This window comes from Helianthus annuus, chromosome 1 (genome assembly GCF_002127325.2).
Source record: "Helianthus annuus cultivar XRQ/B chromosome 1, HanXRQr2.0-SUNRISE, whole genome shotgun sequence".
In the NCBI taxonomy this organism is placed as follows: domain Eukaryota; kingdom Viridiplantae; phylum Streptophyta; class Magnoliopsida; order Asterales; family Asteraceae; genus Helianthus; species Helianthus annuus.
The window spans coordinates 138137891-138161320 of NC_035433.2; the positions used below are offsets into that span (position 1 = coordinate 138137891).

Consider the following 23430-nt stretch of genomic DNA (forward strand, 5'->3'; position numbering starts at 1 on the left):
AATCCTAACGTTTATCGGGTATATATATTTTTAACACATCGGTATTTTACTCGCTCTCCGATATTAACGTAGTTTAATTACCAAACCTGTTTTGGGGTGTTACAGATACATGTTACAATGGTATGATAAGCTAGGGAATGAAACGCACTTAGATCATGTGCGCATAGGGTGGAACTTAAGCACCATTAATCACATACAGACCGAGGAACGAAAGGGGTAGATCTATCGAGTTTTGGCGAGCCCCACTCTTCGTCCGTGAAACCTGTTGGAGTGCTTTTGTGTCCTAGTCGAGGGTAATCGACACTAAATCGTCAAGGTTTGATTGCTTTCTATGTCGGCACACATATTAATGTCCTTGCAAAATATTAATGATCAACAATTTCATAAACGCTTTACATACCGGGTTTTCAATACAATACTTTCAAATGTTTTTGAAGATTCATTTGATACAAGACAAAAACACATGAATTCACCAACATTATTGTTGACTTTTCAAACTTACATGTATATCAGGAAATTAGTGGATCCTTGCATGGCACGCATCAAGAACCAAGGAGTCGAGAAAACGATGTCATCCTTTTGGAAAGGGTTTAGTTCACATCTTTCACCCTCGAGCGAAATATGGAATGCAAAGCCTTAAGTGTAACACCCCGTGTTCTCGAATGTCAAAGTCAAAGTTAAAGTCCAAGTCAAGTTTGACTTCTTTGACTGTAAATAGTCTATTTTATGTTTTATTTGTATTATGTGGAGTAAGTGTTGTTAATCAAAGAATCGAAGTAATCGAATGTTTAATCGACGCGAAACGATTTACGACTGTGAATAGTAGAAAGTAACAATGCGATAAAGTTAACTAACCAATAATCAAGCTAATCAAATCATCATCGAACTCAAAGCTCGAATTACGCGAATTTTGATTGTTATTATACGTGTGTGTGTGTGCCTTATGTGTTACTTGTGCATGTTTACTTTATGCATTGTGTGGTGATCAATCGAATCAATCGAATCGAAACTCGAAACTCAATCGAACTCAATCGAAATCAAGTCGTGATAATTGGTAGAGAAGGGATTACGCGAGATATCGATGATTGTATGTTAGATATAGTGATTGAGACTAAAAGTAATTTGAATAGAACCTCTATCGTATTCGTATCATCTTCAATCGAAATCGAAACGTCAAAAATTGTCGCACCGAACACTCAAAGGAGGCTGTAGATCGATCAGGCTCCTAGCCGATCGAACAGCCCAGCCGATCGGACGGACTGTCCGATCGAGCAGGCTGTCCGATCGGCATGCCTGGCCGATCGGCCAGCCCTTTCCTCTTTTGGAAGCCTATAAATAGGCCTGTCATTGTCATTCTTTCCACTTTTGGAAACCCTCTGACCGACCAGCTCGTGCTCCCCTTCTTTTCTCAGATTTCTTCCGATTCCGGTAAGTTTTCATCCTAAATCTTGTACTTTCTTGATCAATACGCACTCCTACACCTTTCTATCTTTCAAATCTTAACTTTTAACCGTGAAATCATCAAGATTCAAGCATTCTAGGATGATGTCATCATGGTGTTCTTGAAGAACTTCATGTTTTGACCTCAATCCACCACGAATAGCTTGGATCTAACCGATTTCCACATAAACAAACTAAGATCTATCACAGATCTGAACATTTACATGGTGTGAAAGATTGAAAGAAGGAATTCCAACTTTCTTTCAACTCTTTTACACTCAATGCCTTCAAACCGGTGGAAACGGAGCTTGAGCCAACTCACCAATCATTCCAATGGTTACGAGGTTCAAGATCTGGATTCTATCTACGAGGTTCACCGACTTCGGGTTAAACATCAAACTACCGTTCCGAACAGTTCACCGGCCGGACTTGGATGATTCCTGTCCGAGCAGGGGAAACAAGTAAGAACGAAGGTTCCATGGTTCAGCTCATTGTCAAACTACCTCAATATAACGCCAAGAAATCAGAACATCCAAGTGTTAGACGAACAGGCCGACCAGGTCAGGATGCTGACCGAACGGCTAGGCTGTTCGAACGAACAGCCCAACCGATCGGACATGTCAGCCGATCGACCAGGCCAGCCGATCGGCTAGCACATGGTCCCACACTTTCACAATTTTATGAAGTCTGGTATGGAACGAAGTATTGTTCGATCGAACTCCGGTTTGGGTTGAATTACACTTCGGATCATGAGATACTATGCTTCAACACTTAATCGATTTTCAACTCGTTCGACGTATTGGAGTGCCACCCGATTGAACATGCTGTCCGATCAGGTGACATCCTGCTGAGGACTGACTACTGAAGTGTCTTACCGATCGGTTAAGCCGGCCGATCGAACGGCCCGTTCGATCGATCGACCTGAAAGGTAAGAACACTTCAATGTTCTCAAATACTACAATGAAAACTTCAAAAGGACAAGCCATCATACACAAACACATCCTACCCACAGGAAGAAACAATCCACTCAAACAGTCCAACCGATCGAGCCTACCGGCCGATCGAACAGGCTGTCCGAACGGGCTGCCCAACCGATCGAGCCTACCGGCCGATCGAACAGGATGTCCGAACGGACTGTCTAACCAAACGAACAGGATGTTCGACCCATCACCACTTGTTTCCATTCTACGTGTTACTCATCGTTATGCCATCGAACTATTCAGGCTAACCCTACTCTCAAGCGCTCCCTTCAATCCATCAATCAATCGTTGTGAGTATACTCGATCCCTTTTTGCTTTTAGCACTTTTGGGTGTTACATACGTTACTTATTTCAAAACACAATCGATCACGCTACTCAATTATTTGAACGCTAACCGTACCGCATGTATTACGTGACTAAATGAATGCTTGTTGTTATGTTTACACGTGGAATGCTGTCTACCAGCCTTAACGACGATAGTACTATAGTTTGGACTCAGCACCCGTTCACACGGGGGTTGTTAAGGACAATTACTTGCATGGATTACGGTGGTAATCATGTATTGCGAACTGCCTCGGGCAGTCAACCTGCAGTCATTGGTATCGATAGATCCATGTCGATAATTAACATGCTTCCTTTCCTCTGTGTACGTGCTGGTTATGCATAAACTATTTCGAACTCTATATGCTATTATCAAACTTGTATGCCCACCTTTACATTCTATGTATTGACTTTATTTTAACGTATGTGACAGGTGTTTAAGATGTTTGCTTGCTAGGAAAGAGAGGCTAGAATAAAGCTCTAGAGCCCCCCAACAAATAGTTGTCTGTCATGGTCAAAATAGGGGTCTTTAGAAGCAAACAAACTATTTTATTATTTACATTTAAATCTGAGTTGTCGGAACAGAATATTTGACTAGGTGTTATCTGTAATAATTTGTTTTACTATTTGGGATACGGTATGGGACGTATTATTTAAACTAAATGGTAATGATAGTTGTTGTGGAAACTTCTGGACAATCTGTTTCGCTCAGTGCCATGCCCCGATGATTCCGCCATCGGTTGGGGTGTGACAGATTGGTATCAGAGCCATAACTATAGGGAATTAGGCTAGACACGACCTAGTCCGGGTCGCTGTCTTAGAGACCTAGACTATAGTTAGGAACCAACAGACCCATTGTATGCGCTAAATCCTGCTATTCTACACTATCACTACACTCGAATTTTCAATGATGAGAAGGCGATTTGGTCAGGGTCAGGTGTGAAAACCGTAAACTCCCGACTAAATTGCTGGAACAATGTTGTTTTATCCACCTATCGAAGGATTCTTCATTACTTTTTCAATAACAAACGAGGAGAATTATACCAAATCAGGAGTGAAATCCATATTTTGATGAATAATCTCCTCAGTTTTACTAAAACACGGAAGAAATTGCTAAGCCAGGGGTGAAACCCGAACCTTGGCAACTTATTCCAACTTTTACTCATCTCACCCAAGCTTCGACGGACTCCAACGACCTGAACTCACAAGTATGACCTAGAGAATGCATGTTGGATGCCCAAGAATCGAGGCGAAGGCACGATCCCAAAGGTTGAAACGTGACGACAAGTCCACTGAGAATAGTCGAATCGCTTTGGGTAGTCAATGTCTAGTAGCCGCTGACGATCTAATTCTCGATTTTATGTGTTTCTGAGTCGGCAGTTGTCACTCTGAGGACTCGTTGATTTTATGTGTTATATGTGTTTAACTGTTTATATGTTTAAAATTTTGAGGTTTATTCGATTTTTGCTATCACTTCGAACGACACGCACAACTCGCATTGCTCTTCTATCTCAATACGCTAACCTACACGCTTATACTCGACATACCATACGATAATGCTATACTACTCGGTATACTATAACTACGAACGACATGCGAGCTTTGAATGATAGGTTTTTGTATTCTGATTGTCTCTGTGATTAAATGTGTATGTGCTTCTGTGATTATGTGTCTCTGTGCTCTACATGCCTACGTGCATATGTGCTTCTGTGACTACGTGAATCTGTGGCTTTGTGCGTATATGTTATGTGATTCGTGTTTCGACGTGTTCCTGAGCTTTAGTAAGTAGTAGACGTGTGAGGTGATATTCGATTTTGTTGTGTCTGAGACCTACGACGATGTCTGTTGCAGACCATGTCGTCATCTGGACACCGAACGCCACTTACCCGCCAAGAGAAGAGAGAACGACGTCTTGCTGCTATCATCGCCAAGCAAGTGGCAAAAGCTGTAAGCGAGGTGTATGAAAACGTCAGCAAATCGTCTGAGGAGTCGCGAACCGAAGCTCCTAAAGATGCTAACAAGACTGTTTTCAGCTTCAAATAGTTTAAAGCATGCGGACCCAAAGAATTCACCAGAGAAGATGGCCCTACCGCCATGTTTCAATGGTTTGATTCGGTTGAAGTAACTCTGCGCCAAAGCGGCTGTCCTGAGAATCTCCGCACCCTCAATGCAACCGGCGTCTTCCAGTCCCGAGCTTTAGACTGGTGGACGACTGAATGAAACAAGCGCGGGAATGATGCAGCTTATGAGCTGACTTGGGAAGAGTTGAAGGCCATCATGATGGACGAATTCTGCCCTCCCCATGAACGCCAAAAGCTGGAGGACGAGTTTTGGAACATCAAGCAGAAGGACGGAGACAACGCTGCTTTAACTGCTCGCTTCAAGCAGCTTAGCATTATCTGTCCCGATCAAGTCAAGACGCCAGACATGGCCATCAAGAAGTACATTCGAGCTCTACCTGATTGTGTCGCTGACTTTGTTCACGCCGCCAAGACATCATCGATCGAAGAGACTTACTTGCTTGCCGCCGAGATCAATGACAAGCGAGTAAAGTCTGGTTTCTGGGATAAGCCATCCAAGTCTCTGCATCAAGCCACTACCACATCGACAGTCGACACCACCACTACTCAACCCTCCAAGTCATCACGTCGAAAGAATAAGCACAACAATAACAGCTCCAGCAATAAGAACTGTGCTGTCACAACAACTTCTGCCCCTCTGCAACCCGTACAGGCTCAGCAGCAGTCTCACCACCGGCCAACTCCAGTGACCAATGCACCGCCAGCAAAATGCGCCTACACAGGTCCCTACCCGCTCATATCACCATCCGGTGGGACTCGCCTGTCATTTCTGCGCCCACTGCAACCTCTACGGGCATTTCACTGCGAACTGTCGCTATGGTCCCCGTCAAGCCCCAGTTCAAGCCGCCGCTCATCAAGCTCTACTTCCAGCCCCTCAAGGCCAACCTGCAGCTCAAGCACCCGTGGTCAATGCTCGATTCTGCTTTGCATGTGGTGATCCTAACCACTTTGTAAACATGTGCCCGAACCGGGTTGTGAAGCAAGAACCCCAACAGCAACAGCAGCAGCCTCAGCAGCAGCAACAAGCAGGCCGTGCCAGAACCTTCAACATCAACGCCCGTCAAGCCCAGGCTGACAACGTGGTTAATGGTACGTTCCTTGTGAATGGTATATATGCATCGTGTTTGTTTGATACTGGAGCCGATAACTGCTTTATGTAATTTGAATTCGAGAAGCTCCTTAGTCGTAAGCGTTCTTATCTCACCTCGACATTCGAAGTCGAAGTTGCTACTGGAAGAACCGTCGCCGTTAACTCTGTTCTTCGTGATTGTACCCTCGAGCTCAACAATCACATCTTCCCAATCGATCTTATTCCGATGCAGCTCGGAAGTTTCGACGTCATAGTAGGCATGGACTTTCTTCGCGAAAACCATGCTGAAGTTGTGTGTTTTGATAAGATGATTCGATTTTCACTCGCAAATGGTGATCTATTATGTGTGTATGGTGAAACAGCTTCAAAACGTCTCAAGCTCATGTCATGCATCCAAGCTAGCAAGTATCTCCGCAAGGAATACAGCGCTTTCTTGGCCAACATTGTAGTAGCGGAGAAGGAAAAGAAAAAGAAGGCCAAAGTCAAAGACGTTCCAGTGGTTCGTGAATTTCCTCAGGTGTTCCCAGATGATCTTCCCGGACTACCGCCAAGTCGTGATATCGACTTTCGTATCGACCTTATTCCTGGAGCTAACCCTGTTGCTAAAGCCCCTTATCGACTCGCGCCATCCGAAATGAGGGAACTCTCAAACCAACTCCAGGAGTTACTTGAAAAAGGCTTTATTCGCCCGAGCACATCTCCGTAGGGCACACCAGTCCTTTTCGTCAAAAACAAGGATGGGTCGTTCAGGATGTGTATCGACTATCGGGAATTGAATAAGCTGACCATCAAGAACCGTTACCCTCTAACTCGAATCGACGATTTGTTTGATCAGCTACAAGGTGCATCGTGTTTCTCGAAGATCGATTTACGTTCAGGCTATCATCAGTTACGCATACAAGAGGAAGATATACCCAAAACCGCCTTTCGCACTTGTTATGGCCACTATGAGTTCGTTGTTATGCCTTTTGGTCTAACCAACGCACCCGCGGTTTTTATGGATCTGATGAATCGCGTGTGTAAGCCTTATCTTGACCGTTTCGTCATCGTATTCATCGACGATGTCTTGATTTATTCCAAATCGAAAGCCGAACACACGCAACATCTACGTTTGGTTCTCGAGTTACTCCAGGGGAACCAACTCTATGCCAAGTTCTCCAAGTGTGAATTCTGGTTGGAGGAGGTTCATTTTCTGGGTCACATCGTGAATAGTCAAGGTATTCATGTCGATCCCGCGAAGATTGAAGCAGTTAAGAGCTGGATTACGCCAAAGAACCCGTCTGAAGTCCGTTCCTTTCTTGGGTTAGCGGGTTACTATCGACGATTTATCGAAGGATTCTCTAAGATCGTTGTGCCGCTTACCGCTCTTACCCATAAAGACAGGTCTTCTGTTTGGGGAACTGAACAAGAGTCTGCTTTTCAAACCCTCAAGCATAAGCTCTGCAATGCTCCTTTTCTCACATTGCCAGACGGAAACAACGATTTCATTGTCTATTGTGATGCTTCCAACCTTGGTCTTGGCTGTGTTCTCATGCAACGGGACAAGGTTATAGCTTACGCATCTCGTCAGCTCAAAATCTACGAGAAGAACTATACAACCCATGATCTCGAGCTAGGCGCAGTTGTTTTTGCATTGAAGATTTGGCGACACTACCTGTATGGTACCAAGTGTACGATCTTCACCGATCACAGGAGTTTACAACACATCTTTAACCAGAAAGAACTTAACATGCGTCAACGCCGATGGGTAGAACTTCTTAACGATTACGACTGTGAGATTCGTTATCACCCAGGCAAGGCAAATGTTGTTGCCGACGCACTCAGCAGACGGAGTTATTTGCTCAGTATCCGCAATACCCAAGCCCAACACAACCTCGAGACTCTCATCCGCGAAGCCTAGCATGCCTGTCTTAATGAACGCACTTTGAAGAAAGAGGGGATCTACCACGATGGAGCTCAACTGGTAAGCAAAGCAAATGAGATTTTCTATTATCTGGACTGAATTTGGGTCCCCAAGCGGACCGACTTGCGAAAGATTATAATGGACGAAGCCCACAAATCCCGCTATTCTATTCATCCTGGTGCCGATAAAATGTACCAGGATCTTGTTTACAAGTACTGGTGGCCGGGCATGAAACGGGATATTGCTCTCTATGTTGGAAGATGCCTAACCTGCGCGAGAGTTAAGGCCGAACATCAACGACCTTCTGGCTTACTCGAACAACCTCCTATCCCTATATGGAAGTGGGAGAGTATAGCTATGGACTTCATAACTAAACTTCCGCCTACGCCATCAGGTCACGACAGCATTTGGGTTATAGTTGATCGTCTGACCAAATCAGCCCACTTTTTGCCAATACGGGAAGACTACAAGGTATAACGACTAGCCCGAATCTACATCGACGAGATCATTTGTAATCATGGTACGCCTCGTGACATCATTTCAGACCGGGACGCTAGGTTTACTTCGCGATTGTGGGAAACGTTTCAAGTAGCTCTTGGTATGACGCTTAACTAAAGTACCGCATTCCATCCTCAGACTGATGGACAGACTGAAAGGACGATCCGTACTCTTGAAGACATACTCCGTGCGTGTGTCATAGACTTCGGTGGTAGTTGGAACAAATACCTACCGTTAGTCGAATTCTCGTATAACAACAGCTATCATGCCAGCATACAAATGGCACCATTCGAGGCCTTATACGGAAGAAGATGTCACTCACCTATTGTGTGGCACGAGATCGGTCATTCGCAACTAACCGGTCCCGAGCTATTACAAGAGACGACTAACAAAATCCTCCAAATTCGAGACAACTTGTCGAAAGCCAGTGATAGACAGAAAAGTTACGCCGATAGGAGACGCAAACCCCTTGAATTTGACGTTGGCGACTACGTACTCCTAAAGGTATCACCTTGGAAGGGTGTGGTCAGATTCGGCAAGAAAGGGAAACTAGCGCCTCGATATGTTGGACCTTTTAAGATTCTGGAAAGAATCGGAAAAGTCGCCTACAGACTTGAACTACCGGAGGAACTTAGTAACGTCCACCCAACTTTCCACGTGTCGAACCTCCGAAAGTGTCTAGCTGACCATGATCTGATTGTACCGCTCGATGACCTTCAAGTAAACGAAACGCTACACTTCGTGGAAAAGCCTGTCGAAATCATGGATCGCCAAACCAAGCAACTCAGACGCTCGCGCATTCCTATTGTGAAGGTCCGATGGGAAGGCAAACAAGGCGCAGAGTTTACTTGGGAACTCGAAAGCGACATAAAGGCTAAGTACCCGCAGTTGTTTAAATGAAGATCTGAAGTGTGAAATTGGTAATATCATGCACGGTGCTGTGCAGCTTCGCGCCTAATTTCGGGACGAAATTCCCTAAACAAGGGGAGGCTGTAACACCCCGTGTTCTCGAATGTCAAAGTCAAAGTCAAAGTCAAAGTCCAAGTCAAGTTTGACTTCTTTGACTGTAAATAGTCTATTTTATGTTTTATTTGTATTATGTGGAGTAAGTGTTGTTAATAAATGAATCAAAGTAATCGAATGTTTAATCGACGCGAAACGATTTATGAATGTTAATAGTAGAAAGTAACAATGCGATAAAGTTAACTAACCAATAATCAAGCTAATCAAATCATCATCGAACTCGAAGCTCGAATTACGCGAATTTTGATTGTTATTATACGTGTGTGTGTGCCTTGTGTGTTACTTGTGCATGTTTACTTTATGTATTGTGTGGTGATCAATCGAATCAATCGAATCGAAACTCGAAACTCAATCGAACTCAATCGAAATCAAGTCGTGATAATTGGTAGAGAAGGGATTACGTGAGATATGGATGATTGTATGTTAGATATAGTGATTGAGACTAAAAATAATTTGAATAGAACCTCTATCGTATTCGTATATCTTCAATCGAAATCGAAACGTCAAAAATCGTCACCGAACACTCAAAGCAGGCTGTAGATCGATCAGGCTCCTAGCCGATCGAACAGCCCAGCCGATCGGACGGACTGTCCGATCGAGCAGGCTGTCCGATCGGGATGCCTGGCCGATCGACCAGCCCTTTCCTCTTTTGGAAGCCTATAAATAGGCCTGTCATTGTCATTCTTTCCACTTTTGGAAACCCTCTGACCGACCAGCTCGTGCTCCCCTTCTTTTCTTAGATATCTTCCGATTCTGGTAAGTTTTCATCCTAAATCTTGTACTTTCTTGATCAATACGCACTCCTACACCTTTCTATCTTTCAAATCTTAACTTTTAACCATGAAATCATCAAGATTCAAGCATTCTAGGATGATGTCATCATGGTGTTCTTGAAGAACTTCATGTTTTGACCTCAATCCACCACGAATAGCTTGGATCTAACCGATTTCCACATAAACAAACTAAGATCTATCACAGATCTGAACATTTACATGGTGTGAAAGATTGAAAGAAGGAATTCCAACTTTCTATCAATTTTTTACACTCAATGCCTTCAAACCAGTGGAAACGGAGCTTGAGCCAACTCACCAATCATTCTAATGGTTACGAGGTTCAAGATCCGGATTCTATCTATGAGGTTCACCGACTTCGGGTTAAACATCAAACTACCGTTCCGAACAGTTCACCAGCCGGACTTGGGCGATTCCTGTCCGAGCAGGGGAAACAAGTAAGAACGAAGGTTCCATGGTTCAGCTCATTGTCAAACTACCTCAATATAACGCCAAGAAATCAGAACAGCCAAGTGTTAGACGAACAGGCCGACCAGGTCAGGATGCTGACCGAACGGCTAGGCTGTTCGAACGAACAGCCCAACCGATCGGACATGTCAGCCGATCGACCAGGCCAGTCGATCGGCTAGCACATGGTCCCACACTTTCACAATTTTATGAAGTCTGGTATGGAACGAAGTGTTGTTCGATCGAACTCCGGTTTGGGTTGAATTACTCTTCGGATCATGAGATACTATGCTTCAACACTTAATCGATTTTCAACTCGTTCGACGTATTGGAGTGCCACCCGATCGAGCATGCTGTCCGATCAGGAAACATCCTGCCAAGGACTGACTACTGACGTGTCTAACCGATCGGTTAAGCCGGCCGATCGAACGGCCCGTTCGATCGATCGACCTGAAAGGTAAGAACACTTCAATGTTCTCAAATACTACAACGAAAACCTCAAAAGAACAAGCCATCATACACAAACACATCCTACCCACAGGAAGAAACAATCCACTCAAACAGTCCAACCGATCGAGCCTACCGGCCGATCGAACAGGCTGCCCGAACGGGCTGCCCAACCGATCGAGCCTACAGGCCGATCGAACAAGCTGTCCGAACAGACTGTCTAACCGAATGAACAACCCGTTCGATCGAACCTGTTGTTCAATCGACCAGGTTGTTCGACCCATCACCACTTGTTTCCATTCTACGTGTTACTCATCGTTATGCTATCGAACTATTCAGGCTAACCCTACTCTCAAGCGCTCCCTTCAATCCATCAATCAATCGCTGTGAGTATACTCGATCCCTTTTTGCTTTTAGCACTTTTGGGTGTTACATACGTTACTTATTTCAAAACACAATCGATCACGCTACTCAATTATTTGAACGCTAACCGTACCGCATGTATTACGTGACTAAATGAATGCTTGTTGTTATGTTTACACGTGGAATGCTGTCTACCAGCCTTAACGACGATAGTACTATAGTTTGGACTCAGCACCCGTTCACACGGGGGTTGTTAAGGACAATTACTTGCATGGATTACAGTGGTAATCATGTATTGCGAACTGCCTCGGGCAGTCAACCCGCAGTCACTGGTATCGATAGATCCATATCGATAATTAACATGCTTCCTTTCCTCTGTGTACGTGCTGGTTATGCGTAAACTATTTCGAACTCTATATGCTATTATCAAACTTGTATGCTCACCTTTACATTCTATGTATTGACTTTATTTTAACGTATGTGACAGGTGTTTAAGATGTTTGCTTGCTAGGAAAGCGAGGCTAGAATAAAGCTCTAGAGCCCCCCAACAAATAGTTGTCTGTCATGGTCAAGATTGGGGTCTTTAGAAGCAAACAAACTATTTTATTATTTACATTTAAATCTGAGTTGTCGGAACAGAATATTTGACTGGTTGTGATCTGTAATAATTTGTTTTACTATTTGGGATACGGTATGGGACGTATTATTTAAACTAAATGGTAATGATAGTTGTTGTGGAAACTTCTGGACAATCCGTTTCGCTCAGTGCCATGCCCCGATGATTCCGCCATCGGTTGGGGTGTGACATTAAGTTATTAAACTATATTTTTGTAAACAAGTCTTTTGTTAAACGATAAAACTTTGTGTTGTCTTTTTGAACAAATTGTGGCTTGTAAACTTCATTTCGAATGAATGGCATGAATGAACATCGTACTTATTTATTCATATAGCATGTTTACTTATATCGTATGCAATGAGAACTGATCACGATCACACCTCGCGCTTCCGCCTACGAGCAGGTGTGACAGAAGATGAGCAAGACTATCGTCTTCTCCATCTCGTCTCAAATCTGCCAAACCATGGAACATGTTAAAAGGAATCACTGACCGAAGTCTCTGGACCAGCCTCCAACGCTCAAGTCAGAATTAGATTCAAAACCATTAAAATATTTGGATGTATAAATTTATAAGCCTAATGGTATGTAGAGAGAGTTTGGGGAGGAAAAAAACTTTTCCAAATGTTAAGGAGGCTTATAATTATATTTACAGGCTCCTTATGAGTTTAATCCTAATGGGTCACCTTCAACTTGGGTTTCCTAAGATGAAACTTATGAGAACTAGTCTTAATCTATTGGGTTTTGTCCATTTATAAATGTTAAGGAGGCTTATATTTATAGGATCTTTATGAGTTTAATCCTAAAATGGAGTAATGGGTCACCTTCAACTTGGGTTTCCTAAGATGAAACTTATGAGAACTAGGCTTAATCTATTGGGTTTTGTCCATTTAGATGATACCATTACCAGCAGTGTTCTTTTTGCCTTATGACATAACAATATTAACATTCATCAAATATTGTGTTTCGCATAACTATATATCGATCACCAAGTTACAATTTATTGTCATGAACTTCCCATCCAACTTTAGGATGAGCTCAGTACCAATATCGAATGTACTGGTATTGAAAATACTGATTCTGAAAATCGTCAAAATTGGATATTGGTACCAAAAATACCCAATACGGTACCGGGACTGGTACAAAACACTATTTGAAGGTAAAGAACAATAAAATACCAGTATCATACCGAACGAAAGTACTTATCCCAAAAATGCCAAAAAATTGGTACCGAAGTAATATTATAATTCGATCGGTACAGTACCATTCGATACCGAAATACTCATCCGTAATCCAACTCATCTAGAAGTTACAAATACTAATAACAGAAAGCTCACAACTATAAAAACACAAGGATGTCAAATGTAAATTCGGTAAAACCAAAATTGTAATTGAACCAACTCATCTTAATCCATTAAAACACCATATACTTCCACACTTTTGTTTACAAAGAGACTTGGATCACAAATTCCAAGTTGGTGGGTTTCTTGTAATTGTCCCAATTCATATAGAATTTTTTATTTTTTGTAAAATACGAATTAATTTTGCCTCACTCCCACATAAATTGCATGTTTTCATTTCTTTCATACATTTTGTTATTGCAATCATAGTACAATACCTAAACAAGAGAAATACAACAAAAATCGACAAACATATGGAAGAAAATATACATGTCTAGTCTCTAGAACATACACTCACGTTAGAAAACAAGGATGGAAGAACACATGGAAAACTATAAACATAATTCTAGTAAATCAAACAAACATCACACTTTAGTTGTTTTTGTACAAAACGCAATTACAATAAATTCTTGATGGGAACAATAAAGATAAAATGATGCACAATTACGCCTATTCACACCACACACCATGGGGTGTTTATAGTTAGTTTTTAGGTTATTCGAATTCAAAAATTTTAAAAATGAATTTGAATTCGATTTCGAATAAGATTTGAATAACTGATTCAAATAAGCTTATTTGAATTCTGGTTTATTTAAATACACCAAATTACCAAAAATACAAAATTTTCAAAAGTCATACATAAAATTTAAAAAAGTTAAAAAGTTGAGTAAAAAACCAAATTCGAAACTCGATTCATATCACAAGCCGATTCAAACTCGATATGAATTTCAAGCCCGAATAACTCCATACCACACCTTCTCCGTCAAGGCGATAAACCCACAGCAATTACTGAACATAGTGCTAAATCTAGAAGTTTAGCTATAACCAAGTTGACTAATTATTAACATTTTTCTATATAATAACCAATCTTATCAACTAATAACGTTGGACTTCTGGAAGACAAAAATCAAACATGTAAATATTAATTGACAAATGGGTATGGATACATTAATTGGTCAAACCAACCACGTTGGAAACTAGTCAGTTACAACTCATTGCTAGACATTTTCGTAAAAAACAATTAACATAAAAACGTTAACGAGATGAACTAAATGATCTCTGAAGCTTTGGCTGACCTCTAACTTGTGCCTAGTGAGAGAGAGTATTATAATATATTTTTGCAATCTTATAATATATTTTTTTTTATAATGCAGTCTAGTAGATTTTAAAACTGTGATTTGTGTTATAACTAGTGTTATGCGCTGCCCGTGTTGCAGGGCGCTAACATATACGTCTTTATTTTGGTTATCTATACATGTTACTTATAACACGATCTAAAAAAAAGATACATCGAGTCAACCAATTTAACCAAAACACTACCACAGTTTTACCAAAAAATAACTAAAACGATGGCAAGCATGTAATTTAGAGCTGGGGCAAAACAATAATTTGTTGGGACTAATTACCGAGTGTTAGGCAGCTGTTTGCCACAAAAAAAAACTACACTGAGTCAACCAAGTAAAATAAACATTACCATAGTTTTGTCTAAAAAAAACGATGGCAAGATTGCAATTTTGAACTGGGGTAAGACCGTAATTTTGAAATGGAGACAAAATCATATTTTGAACTGAGGGCAAAACTATAATTTTATTTTGAACTGGGGCAAAATCGTAATTTTTAACTGATGACAAAATCGTAATTTTAAGTTGCGGGCAAAACGAAAATTTTATTTTGAACGGGAGCAAAACGGTAATTTTAAACTGGGGATAAAATCGTAATTTGGCAGGACCATAGCTGGGGGCAAAAACCATAATTTTATGTTCAACTGGGAGCAAAATCGTAATTTTTAACTGTGGACAAAATCATAATTTTAAGCTAGACGCAAAACCAAAAGTTTATTTTGAATCGAGGGCAAAATTGTAATTTTAACTATTATATGCTAACTTAAAAAAACGCCATCTTTGGCCAACCAGAAAACAAAACTATTCCCCAACAGGGAAAATGTAAATGTACTAGTTGATGCCCCGCTCGCGTTATGAGCGATGGCCGAATAATTCTCAATCAATTAAAAAACACTACTATAATTTTGCTAGGAAAAAAACTAAAACGATGATAAGAGCGTATTTTTCGGATCAGGGCAAAATTGTAATTTTTCAGGACTAATGAGCGAGTTTTAGGCAGCTCCTTGACACAAAAAAAAAAAATTAAATCGAGTCAACCAATTAAAAAAAACTTTTATACTTTTGCAAAAAAAAAAAAAAAAAAAAAACTAAAACGATGGGAAAAACATAATTTTGAACTGAGAGCGAAAGCATAATTTTTTTTTTCAAGGATAAAATCGTAAATTAAATGGACCAATGGGGGAGTGCCAGGCAGTTGCCGGCATGACTGTAAGTTTACAATTGGGGCAAAATTGTAATTTAACCAGAAAACAACTTGGAAAAAATGTAAATTTAATTTGAGGGCAAAATCGTAAGTTGGTTGTGAGAAAAAACTAATGGCAAAACTGTAAATTTAAACGGGGCAAAATCGTAATTTTGAACCGATGGCAAAATTGTAATTTTGAACCGATGGCAAAATTGAAATTTTTAGCTGGAAGCAAAAGCGTTAATTTATTTTTAAGTCGGGGTAAAAACATAACTTTGAATTGATGGCAAAATCCTAATTATAATGGGAAAAAACTAATGACAAAACTATAAATTTAAAAGGATCAAAGTGGTAATTTTGAACCCAGGGCAAAATTGAAATTTTTAACTGGGAGCAAAAGCGTAAATATATTTTTAAGTGAGGGTAAAAACAAAATTTTGAACTAATGATAAAATCGTAGTTTTAAAACGGGATAAAATCGTAAATTTGTTGGGCTAATAGGGGAGTGCCAGGCAGCTGCCTGACACTATGCTCCCCACCGCCCATTACATCCAATAGGTGAAAGGCACTATTACCGGCAATAGAATTTGTATATGTTAAAAATGAAAATTTAAAGTATGGCAAAATAACATACTTAGAATTATACTTAATATACATATTATCACAAGGTTATTAAGAAAAACAAAATCACATATAAAAGCATAAATTCAAAATTTTATGTCAAGTTGTATCATATTGCTATTTTCACATATAATTAATGTTAATCGACTTATGGGTGGGATCAAAATTTTATGTCAAGTTGTATCGTATTGCTATTTTCACATATAATTAATGTTTAATCGACTTATGGGTGGGATCAAAATTTTATATCAAGTTGTATCATATTGCTATTTTCACATATAATTAATGTTTAATCGACTTATGGGTGAGATAACTTGTAACATATGTGGATATAATTATACCCACTAATCCACGTTCGTTATGAAAGTGACATCTTGGTCAACATACTCAAAACAATAAATATTGCAGAACACAACACATTGGTCAATCTATTCAAGCTTCTCATCCTACATATTAATGATATGTTTCTACCAATGTTTTGTTAATTGGACCGTGTATATTACCGGTTTTTGTTCGTATCGGTTTATAGAACGATAACTTTAAAATCATTTTAATATATACACGTTTTGTATCAGATAGGGTCGTAAGCGGTTTTGACACCTTTCATCTTTCGTCTAAAGTGATAGTAAATGTGACCATCCTTTCATCTGTGACGTGTGTTTCACTATCACTAACCAATTAACCATAACATATGGTCTAATCATTAGCCTGACGAAGCGAAAACGGCCTATTTTGGCCGGGTTAAGAATAATACAATACAGTTTGAAAAGATGGCGAAATTTTAATTTTTTTCTTTTAAAATATAAATATATGTTTTCACGTATCCAGTGATTTTTATTCGTATAAGTCTTTTAATATAATAGTATAGATTATTTATATAGTTGATTTCATGATTTTAAATCTCTTTCACTTTTTAATCCTACAATTTTGGTGAATTTTCAAAGATCTTATGTTTTAAAAAACCCAGCCAAAACTAAACCGTTTTCTGGCCCGTTTGTCCGACCCAACTACTCAATCAGTTCGATTTAATTTCTAAAAATCCATAGGTTACCCAAAAATCCCATCAAAATCGTTCAAACTATGCCATCAACATTCCTAGTTCTTACTACATTTATTTAACAAGAAACATGATTAAAAACATGACAATTAAGGGCGATTATATTTGCATGTCAGATCTAGAAAATCTTTGTAGCGATAACGCTTTATAAAAAAAAACGATAATGAAATCGAAAAAACGTCAAATTTTTCCAAAATTTACACTACCGCCGGAGCGCCAAGCGGTAACGGAGACTACCCTTTCCCCTAAGGTAGGTCCGCCCCAGTTTGCATGTAAGTTAGAAAAAAGATATCCAAATTAACTTAAATCTGAAACCGAATTTATAATGGTTTTGAGATTCAAAGTGATTACATACAATGTTTAACAGACGTCGTTGATTAAAACATCACTAGCTCAATTTGGAAAAACCACAATGGCAATGAAGGTAAATAAATATGTACAGAAAAACATGCCAATAGTACATCATCATGCATTGATGACTCGTACCGTACAAGTCACACGTGCATGAATCATCATTCTCCAGAATGCCGGCATTAATCAAAATTCCAGTAAAATGACAAAATTGTCCTCAAGTTTAGGCCACTTTAACATTTTAGTTTAAAAATAAACTTTTATATCTGGATCTTTAAGGTTTATTTTTATGTTATTTTCATAAAAATGACAAATTGGGTTAAAAATTTTTGTTCACTTCTCTTTGTCGTTTTCCTCATTTAATTAAAATTAAAATATATTATGACATAAAATGACGATTAATGAGGAAAACGACAAAAAAAGAGAATTTAACAGAAGAAACTAACCCAGTTTGTCAATTGTATAAAGATGGCTACAAAAAGATACCTTCGAACCTAGATACAAAAAAGTTTCATTTTTAAACGAAAGTGAGACCATATGTAATGGGGCTTTATAAGGGAATGAAAGATTTTGATAATGCCCTTACACCATTACTCATGGGCATTATAAGGGCATGAAGAGTGAGGGGCATTTCTAAAATAATGCCCAAAGAGAAGAAAAATAATGGAAAGTAATAAATGAAATGGGCATTAACCATTACACCTTTTTTAAAAGGGCATTATAATGATGATGTGGTGAAAAATGCCCATTAGTGGGCATTAACCATTACCTATGGTCTGATAAAAATAACCTAAGCTTAGAACCATTTTGGCATTTTACTCATCAGAATTCTTCAGAAGCCCCACGACGTCGTTTCAGCCCTTAGAAGTCTCACGACGTCGTTTCATAACATTCAATCAACTCTCTGAGAAACACTTCTCCAGAACCCCGTTCCATAAAACCTCCCCCACATCTCATTCTCCAATTCAATGACGTCACTATCAACCACCACCGGTTTCATCACCGGCGATCCGATCAACATCTCCGCCGCGTCGTACCGGATCAGCAACTCCGCTCCGTCGCAACTACTCCGATCATAACCACTCAAATCACCGTCATCAATAACCAATCCTTTCTTCAAAACCCTACGACGTCGTTTCCTCCTCATCGCCTTCCGAAACAACCCTGCCGGAACACCGTACACCGCCAGAACGAACAAGTTCACTAACGATATCGGAATACAGCAGCACACAACCGCACACTCCGCCGTCGTTCCTCCGGCGAACTCTGCGAACCGATGTTTCGACGAAGTTTGTACTTCTAACAACGGTTGCGGCTGATCTACGTTGTATCGATGAATCACGATTTTTTGAATCGACATGATAACGTAATTGAATAGTGATCTGAATTCTGATTGATGAAACGGTTATGTGATGATTCTGATATTCATGAAATATGTGATTTGTGGAATATGAAGTACTTATGGGGAAGAAGGGGTATGGATGTAATAATGAGTTATTGTAAGGGTAATTTATTTGTGGGTTTTGTAGAGTCCAATTTTTTATTTATTTATTTATTTATTTATTTTTTGTAGAGTCCAAATTGGTTACGATTTTTTTTAGAAAAAGTACAAAAAGGAAAAACCGTCTAGGAGTGTAGGACCATTTTCATCCATGTTCGTTTTGTATTTTTCTATGATTTTCTTTTTATAAATTGGTTCGAATATATCGAGGATTAGATCGGATGGAGAAGGACTAAAAAATGGATAGATTGATTCGGTTTGGTTTTTAGCACGAGTACAAACTTTTATATTTTAATTGTAAAATAGAAGTTCTTTTTTAACGGAAAATTTGGATCACTGATAGATCACTGGGGTATAATAATGTTACGAGCGAATACACTTGATCATATCCATCTTCACTTGGCTTTAATGCTTATACATCTATTTAGAAGGAAATCCAATAAATTTAGGAAAAAAACCTTGTGAGTACAAACTTTTGTATTTTAATTGGAAAATAGAAGTGTAAAAGGTTAAAAAGGAAGAAACTGAGTTAAATGTAATAGAATTGGTAAGTGATGGTCAGTGGATCTACCTACATGTTTCATATTTTAATCGGGGACGGCAACTTGTTATAGTGACCAAAGTCGAGCATGAATGTGACCTACAAGGTATCTATGTATATGGTAAATATAAGACTAAGGGGTATGGGGATATGGGATGGGTCACGGACCGTCACCTAAGATGGTGGATGATGTGCTACACCACCCCTGAAGGGGTATGGTCCCAGATCTCGCACCAATATGGTCGCGAGTGACCATTACCCTTATAAAATACTCCTACCGGCATTTGCGTCCGTGCGGGCACGCGCGAACGCAACGGTCGAATCCAATCGGTCAAGCGATGAGAAGACTTACCTTGTGTATGAAAATGGATGTTACACATAGCAAAGCAGCTTAGCACCGCATCCTATGAACATTTTCGTCACGACAAGGGATCTAGGTAACAATAACAGTTACCACATGCGGCGATGCGGCCTAGCACCGCATCCCGTACATATCTTGGCTAAAGCAAGGACGCGGAAACAACTGCAGTTACCGCAATCAGCGATGCGGCCTGGCACTGCATCCTGCCCATAAAGCAAGTGGGACTGACCCCTTAACAGCAAGTGGCGCCAATGACAGTTGCCTGTCAGCCCACACGTAAGCAACAGACTGACAACAGTGGGACGTGGCATCACCTCCGTGATCAACGAGCCTGACACACCTGCCAGGAGCTGCACGCTGTCAGTCTAGCCACTCAATTACCCTCCTTCACTCCTCGGCTATAAATTCCCATCCCGAACCAGGTTTGAGGTATCGCTTATCAAACTCTCTCACTCATACTACTATCACACACTTTGCTCTCAAGCAAATTACTGGTTCTCACGCCGGAGAGTGGTAACAAGGAGCACCACCCACCCCATCCTCCTTGTTGCGAGTCACGGTGTGTTTTCCTTGTGCAGGTGACAGATCAGCGGACGATCCGACCACCGACCCTCGGAAAGAAAGGATTAACCCTACTTGACAAGACCAGTGAATTAACCTCCCTTGGTTAACCACTGTTTCATCAACCCCTCTTAGGGAACCATCATAGTTCGCATGGATTAAATCATGTCAATCATGCACCTCCCTTAATTAGTTAAATATATTTGACACAATAAATTTAAAAAAAAAATAAGGAAGTTTGTTTGGGTCATAACCACACCATATAGGATGGTGAATGAGAGTGAGTGACATGACACTGACGAAGTAATGATGGTCTTGAGAATCATGACCACACTCTATAGTCTAAGAGCATCCACAATAACATGAAAAACATCCATGTCATCACTTTCTCTTTCTTCTTGCCCAATCAATACCTACTTGTCCCACTCAATGTTTCTTTCTTTATCTCGAAGAGCATTTACATTGGAACCTCTATCTCCATATAAATAATTTAATTAAAAACACATTTTTCTTTAAATTAAGTTTATTTTTTCAAAAACCTCTCATATTCAACTCTCTATGTATTTCTCTATCATACTCACAATCAATTATTTTATTACTCTTTTCTTTTTTCCTACACACTCACAATAAAAATATAAAGGCATGGATATGACCCTCTAAATATAGAGGTTTACTTTAATATCTATAAAACTCTCTCTATTATAGTGATTCTAATGTAGTGGTGTTTTTGTTATTTTCTCTATTTCTTCCTCTATATTATATAGAGTGTACTAATATAGAGGTTTTAATTTGAATGCTTCAAAATGACTTACCCACCTTCTCTCCTCTCTCTCCTCCTTCTCTACTCACATCTTTTTTTTTTTTTTTCATCAAATACATAATCATCTTCTTTACTCATTACTTCACTCTTACATGACATGCAAAAACATCAAAAATAACCTTTTTGTTTAAGTGTATACGGAGAAAAGTTTTTTTCTTACAAACGTGTTTAATGTGTGTTTATGTTTTATTAATCTTACATGTATCTTCATGGGTGAACTTGGTACTTAAAGCGAAGGAATTAGTATGTTGAACATTACCCGTTGGATCAATGGGGTGGTGATCCATTAACAAAGGCAAAACCTTTAAACACCTGAGTTTGAAAAAGAGAGATCTTGGTTCAAGTGTTACAGGCGACAAGAATTAAAAAAAAATGACGTTCAACAAAAATTACTTGTTGAGAATCTCAAGTGCAAATCTGACTATTTTTTACATTTATATAATTTTATTTACCAAATAAAGAAATTAGAATATAAAAACTAAAAAGCCCATGGATGTTTAGGGTAATCGAGTCTTATCATCACCTAATAACATACTCGTCCTATACCAACAAATTTTTCAAAACCGAATACCCGTCAGATTCAGGTGCGTTTGCCAATTGCCACAACTAGTGTAGTCCATTTTTAGCCTACCCAATTCAACTACAAGGAAATAAAAAACATGTTTACATAGACCTTCTGAAAAATTAACCAACGAATACAAAAACCAGTTTTTTTACTTTATTAATTATTACACTTGGGCACTTTTTTAATCAAATAGGTTGGTGATATTCATCTTTCTTAACAAGTGCATACTGAAAATCTTAAAACCAGCCAACGGCTTTAGAACATTCAAGGATCAATTTTCGTTGTAAAACTTCAAAAGTTTGCAATTTTTCTCTACATAATTTTATCGATTAAATTTTACACTTTTAAAATACCAAAATTATCATATTTGTTCGTTTTATATATAACACTAGGTTAGAACCCCGTGTATTACACGGGTTGAATAAATGTAATTTTATATATTAAATAGGTAGTAATAAAAAATTATATTTTTATGAACCCTGTATATTGTACGGGTTAATTAAATAAATGTAATTTTATATATCAAATAATAAAAAAGTTATATCTTTAAAAACCATGTGTATTACACAGATTAAATAAATGTAATTTTGTATACTAAATACTAAAAATGTCGTATCTTAAAATACCCGTGTATAATCTGGTTGAATAAATCTACCAAATAATAAAAAAAAATTACATACTTAAAAACCCCGTATATTACACGTGTTGAATAGATCTAAAAAAGAATTATATCTTTAAAAATCATGTGTATTACACAGATTAAATAAATGTAATTTTGTATATTAAATACTAAAAACGTCGTATCTTTAAAAAACTCATGTATAGTCGGGTTGAAAAATCTACCAAATAATAAAAAAAAATTATATCCTAAATAAATGTAATTTTGTATATTAAATACTAAAAGCGTCGTATCTTTAAAAAAACCGTGTATAGTCGGGTTGAAAAATCTACCAAATAATAAAAAAAAATATATCCTTAAAAACCCCTCGTTTTACACAAGTTGAATAAATATAATTTTGTATATCAAATAATAAAAAAAGTTATATTTTTAATAAATTAGGATAACATTTAATATTAATTTATTATTTATATATTTAATATAAGATAAGTAGATATGAGAGTTATTTATTTTAAAAATATATTAAATTAACAATTTAGATTTAAGGATAATATTTTATTAAAGTATGATAAGATTTAATATTAATTTATTATTTATTTATTTAGTTAATATAAGATAAATATAGATTTAAGGATACCTTCAATGAATGACACGTGTACAAAAGTTAGTTTCTTTTATTATAGTAGTTAGATGTTTCACAGAAAAGGGTTGCGGGCTAATATTACCTAA

General features: G+C 38.8%; 1 protein-coding gene across 1 annotated transcript; it reads right to left on the reverse strand.

Annotated features, from left to right (window-relative positions):
- Positions 1–18625: 18625 nt before the first annotated feature.
- On the reverse strand, positions 18626–19093 carry LOC110932534. Its single transcript, XM_022175862.1, has one exon. The coding sequence runs from the start codon at positions 19091–19093 to the stop codon at positions 18626–18628; it is 468 nt and encodes a 155-aa protein (XP_022031554.1).
- Positions 19094–23430: the final 4337 nt, after the last annotated feature.

Coding starts and splice junctions, on each gene's coding strand:
- LOC110932534 (XM_022175862.1), bottom strand. CDS start 19,093: ATGTCGATTCAAAAAATCGTGATTCATCGATACAACGTAGATCAGCCG.